Source organism: Eubalaena glacialis, chromosome 6 (assembly GCF_028564815.1).
Source record: "Eubalaena glacialis isolate mEubGla1 chromosome 6, mEubGla1.1.hap2.+ XY, whole genome shotgun sequence".
Taxonomy (NCBI): domain Eukaryota; kingdom Metazoa; phylum Chordata; class Mammalia; order Artiodactyla; family Balaenidae; genus Eubalaena; species Eubalaena glacialis.
Genome location: NC_083721.1, coordinates 49,247,836 through 49,269,382, shown reverse-complemented (window position 1 = coordinate 49,269,382; position 21,547 = coordinate 49,247,836). Strand labels below are relative to the sequence as shown.

The 21,547-nt window shown below is 36.3% G+C and overlaps 1 protein-coding gene across 3 annotated transcripts in view; it reads right to left on the bottom strand.

Annotated features, from left to right (window-relative positions):
* Positions 1–123: 123 nt before the first annotated feature.
* TFG (trafficking from ER to golgi regulator) overlaps positions 124–21,547 on the bottom strand; it is a 37,039-nt gene continuing 15,615 nt past the window's right edge. The window contains exons 5-8 of one of the 3 annotated variants that reach the window (XM_061194075.1): positions 14,847–15,014; positions 10,300–10,440; positions 4,486–4,581; positions 124–976 (exon numbers count right to left, since the gene is read on the bottom strand). In XM_061194075.1, the coding sequence (XP_061050058.1) occupies positions 594–976; positions 4,486–4,581; positions 10,300–10,440; positions 14,847–15,014 (788 nt within the window). In that variant the 3' untranslated portion in view covers positions 124–593. The remainder of the gene's footprint in view (positions 977–4,485; positions 4,582–10,299; positions 10,441–14,846; positions 15,015–21,547) is intronic. The other 2 variants (XM_061194076.1, XM_061194077.1) reach the window with 2 other exon arrangements.

Sequence of the window (21,547 nt, the reverse complement as noted above, 5' to 3'; positions counted from 1 at the left end):
AAAGGCATAAGATAAAAGGTCTATACTTCATTTTAAGACCAAAACATCAATAAGGATTTGTTTGTTTTTTCTCATTTTTATACACACACACACAATGACTAAATTAAATTACAAGACCACTAATGGATTCAATCATCTTTATTAACCTATCAATGTTTGTTTGTTTGTTTTTGTTACATTTATACATAATAATATCTAGTCTTCGCAAAGGGATCTACTTTACTTTAGTACATCATGTTAATAGTAAAAAGCCAAGTAAGATGGCTGAACTTCAACCTAGCATTTTAATATCCTCTGGACAAGGCAAGCTAGAAAGTCAATCAATCAATCACTTTGCACACATGTAAGAAAGAGTAGTGTTCCAAAATAACTAGGGAGCTGCTACAATTTTAAGCAGGGGAGGAAAAAAACTTTCATTTTGGTCTTTTTTCTTCCAGCAAATTAACTTTCAATTAACAGCAACAATGATATCATAAAAAAAAATGCTCTGCTTTTTAAACTTCTGAACTTCAATACAAATTAAAATAGTAGTATTGGAGTCTTTTGGGAGGCAAACAGCTAGCAGCTACATTCATCAGTGTAACTGAGCCTCCTTATCGATAACCTGGTCCAGGTTGGGTATAGCCCTGACCAAAGGGAGGACGGCTACGTGCATAAGGGTTAGACCCGCTCGGAAGAGGGGTCATGGTACTCCCAGGAGGTGGAGTGAAACCCGGTCTTGGTTGATAGGCCCCGGGTTGGCTTGGAGCCATTCCAGGTTGTGAGGCAGGGGCCACAGTGTAATTAGTGGGCTGAGAAGTCTGGGTAGTGTAGGTCTGTGGAGGGTAACTGCTCGCCTGGTACTGCTGTGGCGGCTGAGCAGGAAGTTGCTGAGGCTGACCAGAGAAGGCAGGAGCCGGTGCCTGGGAAGCTGGCTGCTGGCCATATCCCTGGAACTGCTGAGGTTGCTGGGGTCCAGTCTGCTGACTGTAGCCTGCTGAAAAAGCAAAACGTACATATCTTATTTTTCCTTTTGGTGACCATTTTCCAGAGAATTAGTCTTACTGTTATGGACAAAAAAAATGACGAGAAATTTAACAAACTTAATCCTAAGTATTTATGCAACAAGTAGAGTAGCAGAGTCTATATTTCAAGACCACATAGTATCCAAGAAGCACTTTCTAGACAATTCTGTAAACCCTCTAAAATTAAAACCACTATATATACTTCTTCTACTTCAACTCCTCCTACACTGTATAATCCCTGAGAGCAAATTCCTGTTCTAGCATAACTCCCAGTATAGAGTAGATGTTCAAATGATAAATGTAGGAATTAATGCAAAAGCTAGTCATTAACCTGGTTCTGAGGGGCCTGTTTAATAACAGTACCAAATAAAAACACATTTGTAGAGAATGAATATTTTTAAATGAAACAATGGTGCTACAAATACATCTTATTGTGCTAATGAGATGCTTTAAGGTTTATTCACTCTATAAAAACTAAGCCATTTAAGAATCAACATTAAGTGCCAATTTTCACAATCCTTAAAATCTTTCTTTTAGATTTGGTATCTAATGTTTTTGCCTTTACAATTCAAAATTCTGGCTTAGCAGTAACAATGTAACACACAGAAAGCATATCATATTGCCCCACAAAAATCAACATCTATATTCATTAGTTACTAGGATGTAAAGTCTTTTAAAATAAAAGGTCTGCTTCACTAAAAACTTTTATCTCTACCATGAAACACACCTGCAGCTACTTGCAATGAAACCTCTCCATTGACTGGAATCCTGTCAGCATTAAATACCAGATACATAAGAAAATTATTAAAATATGTACAACCCTGCATTTAAAAAAATAAAAAGGATTGAATGAATTTGAGTATATTCTGAACTCACCTTGAACCTGGGTTCAAAATTTACTCATGAAAGAAACCTTTCTGACATAGTCCATGAATAAAACTGGAAAAGGTCACAGAGGGAAACTGCCAAACCAGCAGAGTGTCAAAGATGGTCCAATGTTAGCACCACCACTTAGAGTCTCCAAGCAGAGTGTTTAGTTGACTATTTCCATATCTCCCAAATTCAAGTTAATAGGACTAGCAGGATCAGAAATACAGAGATGATAATTCGAAAAGAACTAAACTTTACTCGGTGAAGACTCTGACTAAAATCATAAAGAGCAAGCTTAATTTTTAATAAGTAAATCAAATATCTAATGCATTTTACTCACGGCAGTACCTAAATACTGAACTAAAGTCAATTCACGATGAAACCTTGATGTCATACAATTTCTCCTATCCTCTACATAAAATTTTTTTACTGTAAGTTTTTGGAGAAACAGAAGGACTCAGCTTTTATACTGAAAATATCTATTCGACTTAAGATTGTGAGCAAAAAAAAAAAAGCTGTCTTCTCATCCTGGCAAGTGAAATCTAAACTGGCTTTTTAACAGCATCTGGGGACAACCATATCTATTTTTCAAGAGAGGGAATAACCCCTAAGGGCCTAAGATGCTGTTTCATTAGCAACCTACTAGTCTTTGACCATAATATAGCAATACCTCTATACGTACGTATATACTCTCCTCCTCCCACCACCATCCCCTCCCTTGAAAAACAAAATAAATGAGTAACTTTGGTGCAAATCGCCAGAAATGGCAAGAAATGGAAATCCTGTGGTTCTTTGAATAAATGAATTTTAAAGAGCAAGGAGTCATATGGTCCACAAAGCCTAAAATATTTACTATCTAGCTTTTTACGGCAGAAAAGTCTGCCAACCCCTGGTCATGGTTGGAGAATGTAGAATGATATAGGGAAGTAATTAACTACAAAGTCAAGGGTACTGGGTTCTGGTCTGGTTCCCCCACTAAATGGCTGCATGTCCTTTGATGCATCACAACTCTCTGAACCCTAGTTGTCTCATTTATAAATGAGTGGGTGGGACAAGATCAGTGGTCCCCAACCCTGGTTGCACTTTAGAATGACGTGCAAAGCATTTAAAATAAAAAAGCCTGAGTCCCATCCTCGACCAAATAAAACAAGATCGCTGGGAGTGGAGCCCAGGCACCTGTAACTTTCAAAAAACACCTCTCCAGGTGATTCTGAAGTATGGTGAAGACTGAAATCCCCTGGATTAGATAACTAGGTCTTTTCCACTCTAATATCTATTATTTCTACAAATTATATAATTTGTAACACAGATTTTCTTTAAAGGACTGCATCCTAAAAATAACCTTCCCCCAATATTATAGTCCAAGTTCAAATTCATTCCACCTATTTTATATAATTAAAAACTAGCAGCTAAAGGTTAAATCACTCCACAGCAAATCCAATCCAAATAAAAATTGTTCTTTGTGTTAAAATATGTCAAACTCCAATGGCAGAATTATATGGTCTAATTCAGGGGGTCAGCAAACGTTTTTCTGTAAAGGACCAGACAGTAAATATTCTAGGCTTCGGGGGCGACATGGTTTCTGAAACTTTTAACTGCAGGGGTGGCGTTTTCACCCCAAGTTCTAAGCAGATTTAAGGGGAAAAAAAGGGCACACACTTGCTTTAAGAATAGTTGTACCCTGTCATTTTTATTGAGGAAAATGATTAGACTTTTTTGAGTGGGAGATCCTTAGGCTCACTGGCAGCAGTCTACTACATAGAGCTTTAATCTCAGACTTTTCGATGATACCGAAGTTAATGTTTATATTAAGTGAGATAATGTGTACACAAGGGATTGCTAATGAGGTTGACTATTTTCCCCCCTGTATTTATTGCATGTTCTTTGCTCATTTTTGTAGAGTTAATCTTACTACTTTTCTAAAATTACAGTTGAAATTTTGATACTTAAATCTTTGACTGTAAAACAAGAGTTGAACACAAAATTCTCAGATATAACAAACGCAAAAATTACCTGAATTATAACCACAGTATTCAAAGCTACACTGAGAGGTTTTTATGTTCTTAGTTGCCTGAATTACGTTTTACACAATTCTACTTTTATGGCCTGTTTTTGGTATTCCTACATACTTTTGGGAGATTTAAAAACCTATGTAGCTTAATTTGGTTCTCATTTAATAAGACCACCTCTTTCCATGTTCCATGGAAAGTTCCATGAGGGAACTGTTAATGCTTTTACAGGTACTAAGAGTACACTGGGATAATGTGTTACATATAATGGAGGAAAAAATGTTGCATTTTTGTAGCTCTACATCACCCAGCAGGTAAGTCATCGCATCAGTAGGAGGTAACTTTGTATTAAAAACTTTTTTATACTACAGGTTATTACTGAATCATCTACTATGACTGTAAGTTTTACTTGCCCACTGGAAAACTGAAATGGTGATTTACAGTAAAAATTTTTATGCAAAATATTTAAAAATAAATAAAACAAGTGTTATTTCCCCCCCCCAAATAAATACTTAATACCTACTATAACAAATCAAGGAATTAGGAGGCAAGAATTAAAGTTTCTTGAGTACAGAGACAGCTCCCTCTGGACACCCGCTCACCTGCATACTGAATACCGTACTGCTGCGTTGGCTGGGGGGGCGCCTGTGGCTGAGTGCCATAGCCAGCCTGCTGCGGGTACTGCTGGTACATCTGACCTAAAGGAGACAAGACGAGGCAAAGAGGCAGGTTTAACGCGGCAGAAGAGAAACGCTTTCAAAGCACATTTAATTCTCTCCCCATTCACACACACAAACACACTGAGAACCAAGACACAAGAATGTGTTTGTTCCCCTTTAACTGTCTATGAAGGAGAGAAGAATGAACAATTTAACAAGTGTGGCCACTCTGCTGTGGAATAACTGCAGAGAACTCTCATCGGCAGCAAATAACACGAGCGGTTACTTCAGAAATTCCAGAAAAACTAAGGTTTTCAAACCCAACTGCCCACAGATATGTACTACTAATGTTCCGTAAAAATCAATAAATAAAAATTTGAGGAAAGGGGCAAATACCATTAACAGCTCCTGTGATTTCCAAACACGTAAGAATTTACTGGTTCACGTCTTTATCATCTCTACTACTTCACAGTTGTTCTAATGGTGGATTTAGCTAGATTTAATTCCTAGAGAGCAATAAAACTTGCACTGTAATATCTAGCTAGAATTTAAATTTTTAAAAAATCTAGCTAGTATTTAAATCTTTAAAACAACTTTATGTTGCTGAATCTTTAAAAAATACTCAAACTACCTGCTGTTAATCAAAAGACAACAGGTAAATAGCATACTTTTGGCGGAAAAAGACAATGACTAAAAAAAAGTCAATGCATTATCTAGTGCCATTCAAACTGAGATGCAGGAGGCAGCTAGTGCTCACAGGCTGCGATCCCAGGATAGAACCCACGCAACTGGACTGGGTGCCCAGCCCTACGTACTGCAGCACTAAATGAGCTATGCCCTTATTGATAGCCGGATTATTTCCTAGCAAGCAGTGGTATGCTTTTAATGATAGAAATAAAATTTGCTTAACTATTTTTAAGCTATTAATCCTCTTCACAAATACAACCAAAAACTGACAAAAAGTTTCTTAAATGCTTTCTTAATGGTTCAAGATTTATCGATAGCACAAAAGGTAGTACAGAAGTTAACCACCTTTTAGAAGATACTGCCTTAATCCTAGATCGTATTTCATAACTAAATTTTAGAACGGAAGTGACCAGAATCTGGTACAGAAATATAATCAAAGGGGAGGAATATGCATAGCATTTGACAGTGGGTTCTAATTCCTAGAAATCAGAAGAATTAACTCTACAATACAAAAATGAGCAAAGAACACACAATGAATACATAGGGGGAAAAAAATCAACCTCATTAGCAATCCTTTTTTCAGTACAGAAAGATTAAGCAACTTACCTGGAGTCAATACATCACAGCTAGTAAGAACCATCACCAGAACCCAGGCATAACTCTAGAGCGTTAGCTTAAAAGGAGTTTTGTACATGTTATCTCATTTAATATAAACATTAACTTCGGTATCATCGAGAAGTCTGAGATTAAAGCTCCATGTAGTAGACTGCTGCCAATGAGCCTAAGGAACTCCCACTCAAAAAAGCCTAATCATTTTCCTCAATAAAAAAATGACAGGGTACAACAATTCTTAAAGCAAGTGCACGCTCTACTTTTTTCTTAATCTGCTTCGAACTCATTGTGAAAATGCCGACCCTGTGGTTAAATACTATCTCTACAAAGTATTTCTTTTACTTATTTTAAATACACTTCATTCAAGTCCAAAACAGGACTCTCACTCTCTGTCACAGTATTCTGAAAATTAAGAAGTCTGTGTTCAGTTGTAAACAAGGAAGAACAACTTGACATACTTGAAGAAGGAGAGAGCTACAGGATATATTAAGCGAAAAAGCAAGGTGCCAACAGAGTTTAGAGTAAGCTATGATATGAGGGAAAAAAATATATAAGCTACGTTTTGTGTATTGTATTTTCAGAAAGAATCAATGGTAGAAAAAAGTAGAAGCAATAAAACATATTACCTAGGGAGAAAGAGAATAGGATGAAGCAAAGAGTAATGGTGAGGCTTCTAGGACTACACTTTGTGACACAGATTGGTAGCCAGCCTCTATGATGACCCTCAATGACTCCTGCACATGTATAGCATATGATAAGGGGTTGGTATCCTTTATATTTTTAGAAATTAGAAAGATTAACTCCACAATACAAAAATTAGCAAAGACCAAGCAATAAACACATGAGTATTCACTCTCTCGTGTAGTCCCCTCACACTGAATAGAGCTGACCTCTATATCATTAGAATATTGCAGAAATGACAATGACATTTCCGAGGACACGTCGTGAAAGACAGCCATCTCCTATTACTGTCTTGATCATTCACTCTGGTGGAAGCTGCCTGTCATGAGGTCACCCAAGCAGCCTATGAGATCCATGTGGTGAGGAAATGAAGCCTCCTGCCAACAACCATGTGAGGGAGTCATCTTCGAAGTGAATCCTTCAGTGCAGGTTAAGCTTCAGATGACTGTAAGCTCATGAGAGACCTGAGCAAAAACCACCAAGCTAAGGGTCTCCCAGATCCCCAACTCTGAAACTGTGAGATAATAACTGTTTGTTGTTTTAAGCATCTATGTTTTGGCGTAAATTGTTAACATAGCAATAGTTAATTAACATACATAGTTTTGACTTTAGAAACATGTAGGGTTGACAGCTATTTAAAAAAAAAAAGACTTAAGACACACAATCAAATGGAAAATGTGAACCTTGTTAGACTCCTAACTTGAACAAGCCCCCAACTGTAATAAAGTAACTATGAGACAACTACAGAGATTCAAATATAATGTGTTGACATTAAGAATCACTTAATCACTTAAACCACATGGAAAAGAATATGAAAAAGAATATATATACACATAACTGAGTCACTCTGCTGTACAGCAGAAATTAACACAACATTGTAAATCAACCATACTCAGTAAAGTTTTAAAAAAAAGAATCACAATATTATGTATAATAATGATATGGTGATTATATTAAAAAGAAAAGACTATGATTTAGACATGCATACTAAAATAATTGAGTGAAAAGAGGGGAGTGGAGGGGGCAAGACAGATGAAAAAAGAATGCTAAAATATTAGTAAGTGTTGAAGCCACATGACAGAAACATGAAGAATTGATTATTCTATCTCTACTTTTGCATGTTTCAAAATTTACATAATAAAAGCTACTTTAAAAGTCTACTCAGCTTATCCATTTTATTGGCATATGATTTTACAGATTTCAATTACATCCTTGTCACCTTTTTAGCTTGTCAAACAGCAATACTTCCTAGCCTTTGATGACTTTTAGTGCTCTTTTCTGTATCCTTGCCACTTTTTTATTATGTTTTTGCCAACTACTCTAGTGCACATAGCTTTCCAGTAACAGAGGCACCTGCCTTAGGTGAAAAAGGTAATATTGTCCATTCTGTTTCTTTTCATGAAGCTTAACATTTTGTTGATCCTTTTAACTGAACAATATATTAAGACTAAAATCCTTGGGGAAAAAATTTACAAATCCAAGGTCCCTTTTATGGAATTTAAATAATAACTCAGAATTACTTATTTTAGATTATTATTTCATATTCTATTCTAAGAAATTGCTATTATTAATTATTAGTAGTAGATTTTTATGTTGATTATTCTGCTGAAATTATAACCAGCAGTTGATCTAACTAACTGGTGATGCCAGGGACTCATTATATATCATAAGTCAAAAAGTATTCATTAAAGTAGCCTGTAATTCATCTTGGGAATCTGTAAATGACTGATACATTAATCTAGAGCTGTGCTATCCAATACAATAGGCACTAGCCACATATGACCACTAATAAACACCTGAAATGTGGCCAGTCTTAACTGTGATATGCTGTATGTGTTTTGAAGTGTTTCAAATTGACGTCACACCCCAGATTTCCAATATACAGTATGAAAACCAGAATGCAGAACATTAGTAACTTTTTAATAATGATTACATGTTGATACACTGGATATACTGGATTAAATAAAATGTATAATGGAAGTTAATTTTACCATTAAAAAACTTTTTTAATGTGGCTAATAGAAAATTTTAAATTACATGTAGCTTCCATGGTATTTCTTTTAGACAGCACTGATCTAGAGATTCACCTCCACAATGCTAATCTATTGACTGATGTCACATTAATAACTGTACAAATTTTTCATTACAATGTATATTACGTTTTAATGTACACTAAAAAGTAACGGCTTTAGGAAGGAATACAATTAATGCCACCCTAAAGAAATTCAATTCACACCAAATGGTGTCAACCTGATGCCTCTAGAAAAGGGAACTTGGTTGCTGGGGGTCAGAAGTGGGAAACAGCATTTTCTAATTTCCACTGTATATCCTTTTATATTATTAAAGTTTTACCTATTTGGAAAGAAATTTTCCATTAAAACAAACCCCTGATAGAATAATTTGAGATATTGTTAGCAGAGCCTTAAATCCCATTCCTTTATAAGTGAACAGCAAACATTATTTGGTACAATTACCCTTCCAACTGTCATCCTACAACAGTATACACGGCTTAAAATGGGATTTTTTTTTTTTTAAAGAGATGTTAGTTCATCTGATATAGCATTAAACTCCCATCATATCCAAACTCTGCTTCTTCCTCCCTGTTTCAGACACATCTGCCTCAATTCTAGCTTATTCCAGTTCTGGCAGTTGCATCTTGGTACAAAGGAAAGACTATGACTAAAGTTGGTTGAGAAGAGGCTTTAGCAGTAAGAAATTCCTCCCAAACCACTCATTTATCAGCAAAATGCCACCTGCTACTCTCTATCACTATCATTCATCCAATGGGACAAACCTAAAAGTACCACCACAGAATAATTAGAAATCTATTACAAAAGTGCTCGGTTCATTTTAGACCGTTTTGGAGGGTTTATTTGTTTGTTTTAATGTGATTAATAAACTCAGTCACTTGCTTCTCGTGCTGAAAATACATCCTGTCACACCACCTGGCCCCTTTACGCAAATAGAGCACCACCTGGTGATTGTTTTAAAGTGAAACATAGGGCTTTAAAGGGCCTAACAAGCATGGGCAATTCAATGAAATAACATTTTAACGTCTAGAAGGAACCCTAGATGAGTAACCCCGAGGCCACGTTCTGCAGCGCTCCAAGGGTTTCAATGAGGCACCTCAGTGTCTGCTGTCCTGAGCTTGCGGCCCCTCAATCCCCTTCAGCAATGGCAGTGACCCCTTACTTGCTTTAAATACTGAGCTTTTAAGTTCTATTTCATTCAGGACTAAAGACCCTCTTTTAAAACCACTGATTTAGTCCAATTTTCACAATTTACAGTGGGAGAATATAAAAACCCAGAGAGATTAAACTGCTCATCCGAGAACACATCATTTAGAGAAGAAAAGTTTGATTTAAAATACATTGCTTTTTCCACGAAAAACATATTGCTAACTGCACCAAAATATAAACGGCTATTTATCTCTCAAAAAAACTACTTAACTAATGTTATGCTTTACCTCTATTTTTTAAATTACAAAAATAATACACAGTTGCAAGAGGGGAAGGGAGAAGGGAATAAAATAGTACCTAAATATTATGCTTTCAACATTTTTAGGTTTTTTTCCTTTTCAATAATCAGAAGCATACCTGACATTGTTCTATTTGGTTTTTTTAACCCAAAAGTATACTATGTCAGTACATCAAAAATTTTTACAACCGTGTTCATAGCGCGAATGCACATGTAAGCTTTTCACCGTTACCAACAATGCTGTAATAAACGTTTCTGCACATGTACCTTTCCGCACATGTGCTCTAAGCTCTATTTTACCTTCACTCTGACCTGCTTGAGTCTGAGCTCCTGTATATGGTGGCTGCTGTGGCTGAACTCCTGGTGGGTGAGCTGCAGAGGAGGAGGAAGCAATGCTGTCGGGAGTTCCTGAACGGTCTTCGGCAGGAGCACTGGGTGGCCCTGGGTGGTCATGAAAAGTCAGCTCAGTTTCTAATACAAGACCTGTCCCCAACAAGCTCAATAATAAGTTTGGTTAAGAGACTAAAAATAAAAGCACTATAGAATAAGCACAACCCAAATGCAGCCTTATATATTGATGTATATACTTTTTTCCTTTGCTCTAAGCTCTCAAGAATCCAAAGCTACAACTGGAAATCCTTCCCTATGAAGTGTGGAGTGCTACATTCCTGAGTCCTAAACTCCCCCTGCAAAAACCAAAACTCACCTCTGCGATACCAATATCCACCACTTTATGTAATCTATTTTTAGATCAACCAAAAGTATCATTTCATTCTTTTTTTTAAAAAATAAATTTATTTATTTATTTTTGGCTGCGTCAGGTCTTTGTTGCTGCGTGCCGGCTTTCTCTAGTGGCGGCGAGCGGGGGCTACTCTTCGTTGCGTTGCGCAGGCTTCTCATTGCGGTGGCTTCTCTTGTTGCGGAGTATGGGCTCTAGGTGTGTGGGCTTCAGTAGTTGTGGCGAGTGGGCTTTAGTAGTTGTGGCGAGTGGGCTTCAGTAGTTGTGGCTCGCAGGCTCTAGAGTGCAGGCTCAGTAGTGGTGGGGCGCGGATTTAGTTGCTCCGCGGCATGTGGGATCTTCCTGGACCAGGGCTCGAACCCGTGTCCCCTAAATTGGCAGGTGAATTCTTAACCACTGTGCCACCAGGGAAGCCCTCATTTCATTCTTCAATGGGCCTCCACTGCCCATAAATCAAGTTCAAGCCTCTAGCTTGGTATTCAAGGGTCCAAACATTTCTCACAATTCCTCTTCTCACATGCCCCCTTCAGTTAAACTAACCTATTCCCTATTCCCCCAATAGATCTAATACTTTTTCTGCCTCCATTTCATTAATCACTGTTCCCTTCACTGTCCCATTTTCACATATCTAAATAAACATTCCTTAAAACTCAGTTGTAACTCCACACTTCTAGTAAGGCTTCTTCACCCATAAGTACTTTTCTCCACTTGCGAGCTTCTATGGAGTATACTTTTATTAAGACCCTTACCAACTTCTACTTTGTATTTCTGAAGAGGCCTCATCTCCCCTCTTAGACTTGGAGCTCTTTTGGCCAGGTCCCTTTCTGATTCCTTCCATCTGCCTCACAAGGCCTAGCTCTCTTACACATGGAACCACTCAAAATTCTTCTAAAATAATGAACAAAGGAGTAAATGGAGAGAATTTGCTACAGCTCCAATACTGTAACAGGCAAAAAAGACATTCTGAAGATAACTGTAGATTACAGATATGTTTACTTCTTTAAGTTCTTGTTGTTTGGGCAATATAGAAGAATGGTTAAAAGCACAATTTTTGGAGCCAGACTGCCTAGGTTCAAATCCCAATGCTGCCACTTAGTAGCTGTGTAACTTTGGGCATGTTACTTGATCTCTTTCTGTGCCTCAGTTTCCTCATCTGTACAAAAGAAATACTAATTCCTACTTCATAAGGTTACTGTAAGGATTGAGTTAATAAGAACTGAAAGCAAATACTTATAAAAGTGGTTATGGGGGAGGGGCAAGAAGTGTAGGGGATTAAGAGGTACAAACTATCAATACTATATATAAAATAAGTAAACTACAAGGATATATTATACAACACAGAGAATATAGCCAATATTTTATAATAACTATAAATGGAGTATAACCTTTAAAAATTGTGAATCACTATGTTGTACACCTAAAACTTTATATAATATTGTACCATCAACTATACCTCAACAAAAAATATTAAAAGAAGAAATATATTAAAACATTATTTAAACATATTAATATATTTAATATAAAATATATTAAAAATGAAGATTAAAAAATGATTATATAGCAAGAGCTTACAAAAGTGAATACCACTTAGAAAGCTCCTCATAAGTACTTGCTATTACTAGCAGACTAATTTCCCTGAGGGCCAAACCTCTATCCTTTGCACTGGTATATCCAGAACTTAGCACTGTATTAGAGGCACATAGTTGGAAGCTGATAGTCCAGATATTGATGAGAACCTGAACTAGGATAATGGTAGTGGTAATGCAAGAGAAACTGATGACTGCCAGAGTAAAATGGACAGTCGCTCCTGCGTACCAGCATTTCACTGATATTTATCAACATGCAGACAAATAAATACATACACACGTCCCTCCTAAGAAGGATAACACAGATAACACAAAGACACTATGTTATTATCCTAGAAAAATATTACTTCGACTCCTCTTTTCTTCCTTGTACATAAGCTATTAGTTAATGTTGCTCTTCCTAACATAATAGTTCATCCCTCCATGTACACATTCACTACTGTAGCCAAGTTTTTCACATCATAACCTGAGTAACTTTACAAAGTATCCTGGCATTTTCTATGTGTACAGTTTTTCCTACTTCAATTCAACATACAAAGCTACCAGAAAAATGGTCTTCAAATATAATATGAATCACAGTAATCATATTAGTCTGGTCTATACTATATTCTAATCAAAAATTTTAAGCCTGACCTCATATATAACTATTTACTCCCTCTATCTGGCATATCTTGAAGTCTTAAATATTAAGAAGTTGTAATATTAACTCATATTTCAGTTGCTCTAAAAATGTGTTTTTCAGATGGACCACTTATGTGATGTCTTCCTTTGCCAAGAACATACATCATGTACAAGTATTCGCCTCTCTTTTTCAGAATGTCACACAATTCTCTTTAATAAATAATCCCATAAAAGTCTCAAAGGATTTTTTGTACTAATTTTCTTTTTCTATCTTTCCAGTTACTGATAATGGCAAAGTAAACTGATCAGGTAAAACCTCCCACAAATAACTTAAAAACCTGGACAAAATAGAAGAAAACAACTATTTGAAATGACTGGAGGTCATCCAAATGTCAGCAGACACCAAGAAAGAGTTTACCCCCAATGGAATTTACAACAGGTGAGAACTGCAAACCCCAACCTCTGCAGCTCCAACCACAGAAAACCAGTGTTAACTTCATGGTTGGTCAAGCAGCCAGAAATTTGAGGGGAAAAGCCCTTGAGTAAGAGAGTCACTGAAGGAATGAGACCTAAAATATGAGTATAAGCTCAGTCCCAAACCCCCAGCTGACCATGGGGGTAGGAGGGGAGAGGATGACACCAAGAGGGCGCAGAAGAAAAAGCAGCACACCTAGAGCTGAAAGGACTTAGCAGAGCTGTCAGCTGCTATAATCCAGGAGGAAGAAGAAGGAGTAATTTGAGTAAATACTAGAGCAGCAGTAACAAAAAATCCTCACAAGAACCTAAAAGAATCCCAAGTCTTTGCTGAAATAGCTCAGCTGGGAGAGCATTAGACTGAAGAATACCAAGTTATTAGAACATATTAACCACAATGTCCAGTTTTCAATCAAAAACTGTCAGATGTGCAAAGAAACAGGAATATGTGACCCATACTCAGTTTTCCCTGAGGGAAAGAGCAGAAGAAACGGACTCCAAACAGGCCCAGATGCTGGATGTAGCCAACATTTCAAAGCAGCTTTATAAATAATTTTAAAGAATTAAATAAAAATACCTTCAATAAATTGAAGGGAAATACAATCTTCATGAATGAAAAGGTAAGGAATCTTAACAGAAAAAACTAACACTATAAAAAGAACCAAACGGAAATTCTAGAGCTGAAAGCACAATAACTGAGAGGTAAAATTCACTAGAAAGGTTTAACAGCAGATTGGAAATGGTAGAAAAAAATCAGTGAACGTGAAGAGTGATCAACAGGAATCATCCAATCCGAAGAACAGAGAGAAAAAAGAGTGAAGAAAAATGAACCTCAGACAGCTGTGGGACAATCAGGCTCCCCAGTGTACATGTAACTGGAATCCCAAAAGAGGGAAAGCAGAAAAAATGTTGAAGAAATGATGCCCAAAATATAAAAAGAAAGCACAGTATAGATGCTGTTTTAAGGTTAAAAACATTCAAATAAAAGCAGTTTCTACACTAAATTAAACCAGAAATCTTCATTTAAATTGCCTTAATTTAAGATCAAAAGAAAGAATAAGATATCAAATATAATCTAAATCCAGCAATACATCTGAAATAAGATTATAAATGATTCAGATTTTTAAAAAAATAAACCTTCTGAATTCTACTTCTGATAAAATTTACCTGAACCAACAGAGGTTATTCTTTAAAGAGGACAGTTCTATTGCCTGGGAGAGGGCATGAGAAAGCTTTCCAGGATGCTGGAAATCACCTACATCTTGATCTTGTTGGTATTTTACATAGGGTATATACATATGTAAATATTTATTGAACTGAACTCTTAAGATCTGAGCACTTCACCATATCCAAGTTATCTTCCATTAAAGAAGGAAAGGGAAGGAAGGAGAGGGGGAATAAAGGATGGGAGGAAGGCACTAACTTACCTGAAACCTGATCATCTGTTAAGCCAAATGCTGACATGACATTTTTATTGATTTCATCTTGGTTTTTTAAAGGATCAAAAGCTGACATACTTGCTGCCATAACCTGAGTAGACTGTTTCCCAGAAGAATCAGAAGCAGCAGGCTTTTCTTCCCTACTATCCACAGTATCTATAAAAGAAATAAGCAAAAACTTGTTTCTATTTTATCTATACTCAGTAAGGCCTAAAAAATATATGACAGCAAAATATATAAGTGCATATACTCTGGAATGTTGAGGGTAACTCTGAAAACAGGATTATAGATAATTTTACTTTCTTCTTTGTACTTGTTTATATTTTTGTTTGTAAAATCAGGAAAAAAGGTCAAAAAGAAATGCAAAATAGATAAAATTTTTTGAAAAAGCTATTATGTATGTCCTTCCCTAAGAATTATCAGATAAGAAAAAAAATATAAGCACCTTTACAGACAGAAACATTTTTACCCTTCCTTTTGAAGACCTATGACCTATATCCTAGTATCAGACTCATACTGTGCACTAATGCTTTATTTTCTAAAAGGATAAAAAAGCTTAACTAAAGTTATGATATCAACTTTTATGTTTTATTTTTACTTGTCTTCTGGTTCATTATTAAAGTACATGGAAACCTCAAGCCAATACATACTTTTAATTTACTATGTCTTCCTTTAAAATACTTATTACTTATTACAGATAAAAAGATACGTGTCTGAGATTTGCTCAAAATAACATGGGAGGGGTAGAAATGTGTGCGAGTATAGATGGCATGATACTATGAATTGACAACTGTTGAAGCTGTGTGGGTTCATGAAATTCATTATAGTATTATGCCTCCGTTTGTCTATGTTTCAATTTTTCCATAATAAAATATTTTGAAAAATAGAATTTTAAACATTATGAGCAGGAAAAATTTTAAACCATGCTTTTCTTCTAAGGATACTAAGGTACTAAACAGGCATTTACACTACCTTGTGAAAGAAAAGGGGTTCAAGAATAACCTACATTTTATAAATAGAAACTTAAGGCCAACATATAAAAAAAACTGAAAACGAAACAAACAAGTTAACAAAAAGAATACTGCTAACCACTTACTCAAATAACAGACAATTATCAATTCCTTTCCGTTAACAACCAAGTAAATGAACATCAGTTATTAGATCATCTCTGTGATCAAGACCAAATTTATCTTGTGAAAAAATGTACAGACTAAGTGGAATATAAGCACACATGGGCTTACAGCTCTCATTTATTCCTATCATTCCTCTAGTTGCATTAATATTTCCCAAATTTCTGCAAGAAAGCTTCTATAACTACTCCTTTAAAATAAGTCTGCCAGTCATCCATCTTCCCCACCAATTTCCCTCCTCTAATTCCAAGGCCACATCCCAAGAGCACATCACACCAATCTTATGATTACTTCCCCTCACACTGCTACCTTCCACTACCTATGCATACTTCCACTTAGGGCAAACTAAATTCACCAGAAAACACAATATATGTCCACTAGCCCACTACTTGCTCCAGTAGCTACTACAGAGCTACTGCTACAGGTCAATCCAGTATTTAAGGTAGCCTACACATCATCTGCCTCATAGAGGAAAGCAAATGTCCAAGCAAGAGTCCAAGGAGTCCATTACAGAGGTAGAGTGCTGAAAAACATAGGCAGCTATATGCTTCTGGGTGAGGGCAAGGCACAGCATTCTAAAGAGCACTGACAGCTGAGTTGTAGTTTTGTTTGGTGAACCAGACTTTCAGTTTCTGATGTAGCTTTTTGGCCTATTTCATGGTTTTTTTTTTTTTTCTTGAGATTATTAAATCAGAATATGTTCTAAGAGCTTAGAAGCTTAGGAAATTTCATAAAATAGGTAAGCAATCTAAGTACAGGAGAGGAAAAAAAAATAAGTTACAACCATCTATAAAAATAAAGCATAGAATGTATTTTATAGGACATTCCATCCAAAAACAGCAGATTACACTTTCTTCGCAAGTGCACACAGAACATCCTCCAGTACAGATCACATCTTGGGTCACAAATGAAGCCTTGGTAAATTTAAGAAAATTGAAATCATACCAAGCATCTTCTCTGACCACAACGCTGTGAGATTAGAAATAAATTACAGGGAAAAAAAAGATTAGAAATAAATTACAGGGAAAAAAAACATAAAAAACACAACTGTGAGATTAGAAATAAATTACAGGGAAAAAAAACATAAAAAACACAAACGCACGGAGGCTAAACAATACGTTACTAAATAACCAAGAGATCACTGAAGAAATCAAAGAGGAAATCAAAAAATACCTAGAGACAAATGACAACGAAAACACAACAATCCAAAACCTATGGGAAGCAGCAAAAGCAGTTCTAAGACGGAAGTTTATAGGAATACAATCCTACCTCAAGAAACAAGAAAAATCTCAAATAAACAATCTAACCTTACACTTAAAGGAACTAGAGAAAGAAGAACAAACAAAACCCAAAGTTAGTAGAAGGAAAGAAATCATAAAGATCAGAGCAGAAATAAATGAAATAGAAAACAATAGCAAAGATCAATAAAACTAAAAGCTGGTTCTTTGAGAAGATAAACAAAATTGATAAACCTTTAGACAGACTCATCAAGAAACAGAGGGAGAGGACTCAAATCAATAAAATTAGAAATGAAAAAGGAGAAGTTACAACAGACACTGCAGAAATACAAAGCATTACAAGAGACTATTGCAAGCTACTCTATGCCAATAAAATGGACAACCTGGAAGAAATGGACAAATTATTAGAAAGGTATAACCTTCCAAGACTGAACCAGGAAGAAATGGAAAATATGAACAGACCAATCACAAGAAATGAAATTGAAACTGTAATTAAAAATCTTCCAAAAATCAAAAGTCCAGGATCAGATGGCTTCACAGGTGAATTCTACCACACATTTAAAGAAGAGCTAACACCCTTCCTTCTCAAACTCTTCCAAAAAATTTCAGAGGAAGGAACACTCCCAAACTCATTCTACAAAGCCACAATCACCCTGTTACCAAAACCAGACAAAGATACTACAAAAAAAGAAAATTACAGACCAATATCACTAATGAATATAGATCCAAAAATCCTCAACAAAATACTAGCAAACAGAATCCAACAACACATTAAAAGGATCATACACCACGATCAAGTGGGATTTATCCCACGGATGCAAGGATTCTTCAATATACGCAAATCAATCAATGTGATATACCATATTAACAAATTGAAAAAGAAAAACCACATGATCATCTCAGTAGATGCAGAAGAAGCTTTTGACAAAATTCAACACCCATTTATGATAAAAACTCTCCAGAGAGTGGGCACAGAGGGAACCTACCTCAACATAATAAAGGCCATATATGACAAACCCACAGCCAACATCATTCTCAATGGTGGAAAACTGAAAGCATTTCCTCTAAGATCAGGAACAAGACAAGGATGTCCACTCTCGCCACTATTATTCAACATAGTTTTGGAAGTCCCAGCCACAGCAATCAGAGAAGAAAAAGAAATAAAAGAAATACAAATTGGAAAAGAAGAAGTAAAACTGTCACTGTTTGCAGATGACATGATACTATACACAAATAATCCTAAAGATGTCATTAGAAAACTACTAGAGCTAATCAATGAATTTGGTAAAATTGCAGGATACAAAATTAATGCACAAAAATCTCTTGCATTCCTGTACACTAACACCAAAAGGTCAGAAAAAGAAATTAAGGAAACAATCCCATTCACCATTGCAACAAAAAGAATAAAGTACCTAGGAATAAACCTACATAAGGAGGTAAAAGACCTGTCCTCAGAAAACTATAAGACATGGATGAAAGAAATCAAAGGTGACACAAACAGATGGAGAGGTACACCATGTTCCTGGATTGGAAGAATCAATATTATAAAAATGACTATACTACCCAAAGCAATCTACAGATTCAATGCAATCTCTATCAAATTACCAATGGCATTTTTTACAGAACTAGAACAAAAAATCTTAAAATTTGTATGGAGACACAAAAGACTCCAAACAGCCAGAGCAATCTTGAGGGAAAAAAAATGGAGGTGGAAGAATCAGACTCCCTAACTTCAGACTATACTACAAAGCTACAGTAATCAAGACAATATGGTACTGGCACAAAAACAGAAAAATAGATCAATGGAACAGGATAGAAAGCCCAAAGATAAACCCACACACCTATGGTCAACTTATCTATGACAAAGGAGGCAAGGATATACAACAGAGAAAAGACAGTCTCTTCAATAAGTGGTGCTGGGACAGACCTACTAGAGAATGGACTTGAGGATATGGGGAGGAGGAAGGGTAAGCTGGGACAAAGTGAGAGAGTGGCATGGACATATATACACTACCAAACGTAAAATAGATAGCTAGTGGGAAACAGCCGCATAGCACAGGGAGATCAGCTCGGTGCTTTGTGACCACCTAGAGGGGTGGGATAGGGAGGGTGGGAGGGAGGGAGACGCAAGAGGGAAGAGATATGGGAACATATGTATATGTATAACTGATTCACTTTGTTATAAAGCAGAAACTAACACACCATTGTAAAGCAATTATACTCCAATAAAGATGTTAAAAAAAAAAAAAAAGTGGTGCTGGGAAAACTGGATGGCTACATGTAAAAGAATGAAATTAGAACATTCCCTAATACCATACACAAAAATAAACTTAAAACGGACTGAAGACCTAAATGTAAGACCGGACACTATAAAACTCTCAGAGGAAAACATAGGAAGAACACTCTTTGACATAAATCACAGCAAGATGTTTTTTGACCCACCTCCTAGAGTAATGGAAATAAAAACAAAAATAAACAAATGGGATCTAATGAAACTTAAAAGCTTTTGCAAAGCAAAGGAAACTACAAACAAGCAAAAAGACAACCCTCAGAATGGGAGAAAATATTTGCACATGAATCAACGGACAAAGGATTAATCTCCAAAATATATAAACAGCTCATGCAGCTCAATATTAAAAAAACAAACAACCCAATCCAAAAATGGGCAGAAGACCTAAATAGACATTTCTCCAAAGAAGACATACAGATGGCCAAGAGGTGCATGAAAGGCTGCTCAACATCACTAATTATTACAGAAATGCAAATCAAAACTACAATGAGGAGGCTTCCCTGGTGGTGCAGTGGTTGAGAATCCACCTGCTAATGCAGGGGACATGGGTTCGAGCCCTGGTCTGGGAAGATCCCACATGCCGCAGAGCAACTAGGCCCGTGAGCCACAACTACTGAGCCTGCGCGTCTGGAGCTTGTGCTCCAGAACAAGAGAGGCCGCGACAGTGAGAGGCCCGCGCACCGCGATGAAGAGTGGCCCCCGCTTGCCGCAACTAGAGAAAGCCCTAGCACAGAAACGAAGACCCAACACAGCCAAAAATAAATAAATAAATTTAAAAAAAAGAAAAAAACTACAATGAGGCATCACCTCACACCAGTCAGAATGGCCATCATCAGAAAATCTACAAACAACAAATGCTAGAGAGGGTGTGGAATAAAGGGAACGCTCTTGCACTGTTGGTGGGAATGTAAATTGATACAGCCACTATGGAGAACAGTATGGAGGTTCCTTAAAAAACTAAAAATAGAATTACCATATGACCCAGCAATCCCACTACTGGGCATATACCCAGAGAAAACCATAATTCAAAAAGACACATGCACCCCAATGTTCACTGCAGCACCATTTACAATAGCCAGGTCATGGAAGCAACCTAAATGCCCATCGACGGACGAATGGATAAAGATGTGGTACATATATACAATGGAATATTACTCAGCCATAAAAAGGAATGAAATTGGGTCATTTGTAGCGACGTGGATGGACCTAGAGACTGTCATACAGAGTGAAGTAAGTCAGAAAGAGAAAAACAAATACCGTATATTAACGCATATATGTGGAATCTAGAAAAATAGTATACATGATCTTATTTGCAAAGCAGAAACAGAAGCACAGACATAAAGAACAAATGTATGTATACCACGGGGGAAAGAGGTGGTGTGGGAGGAATCGGGAGATTGGGATTGACATATATACACTAATATGTATAAAATAGATAACTAGTAAGAACCTGCTGTATGAAAATTAATTAATTAATTAATTACATTAAAGAAAAAAAGCTTAGAATGTATTATTCAGTTCATTAAGTAAGTCGGATAGGACACAATGACTAGAAGGATGGCCACATAAAGAAACAATACATGATATATTTCCAAGATGCAGAGAAGAAACCAATTTTTAACATCTTTTCCATTAACATAGGTGAGATGTTAACAATAAAACATATGAACACCTGGAAATAAACTGATAAAGAAAAGCAGTATGTGGAGAGAAATAAGTGAATAGTAAGGTTGTTTCACCAAAACCAAAAAGCTTATAAATCTATTCCTTAGAGCAGAATATAGGCTACTGTAGGTTTCTGCACAGTACTGGCTCTACTTGTTGAATTCTGATCTAAGTTTCATAATATTCTACAGATGCTTTAACTCCTTCAAGTTATATGCAAATGTAGTTGTATCAGCATCTATGATTTCTTCTGGGAAAATGGTCAAAAGTTTTCTTCAGATCTTTGACCTAAAATTGGAGATTTTTGTTTGGAGAGATAGGATTCAGAAAAGGCCATTTGCTTTGACCTGAAATATAAAAGGTTTC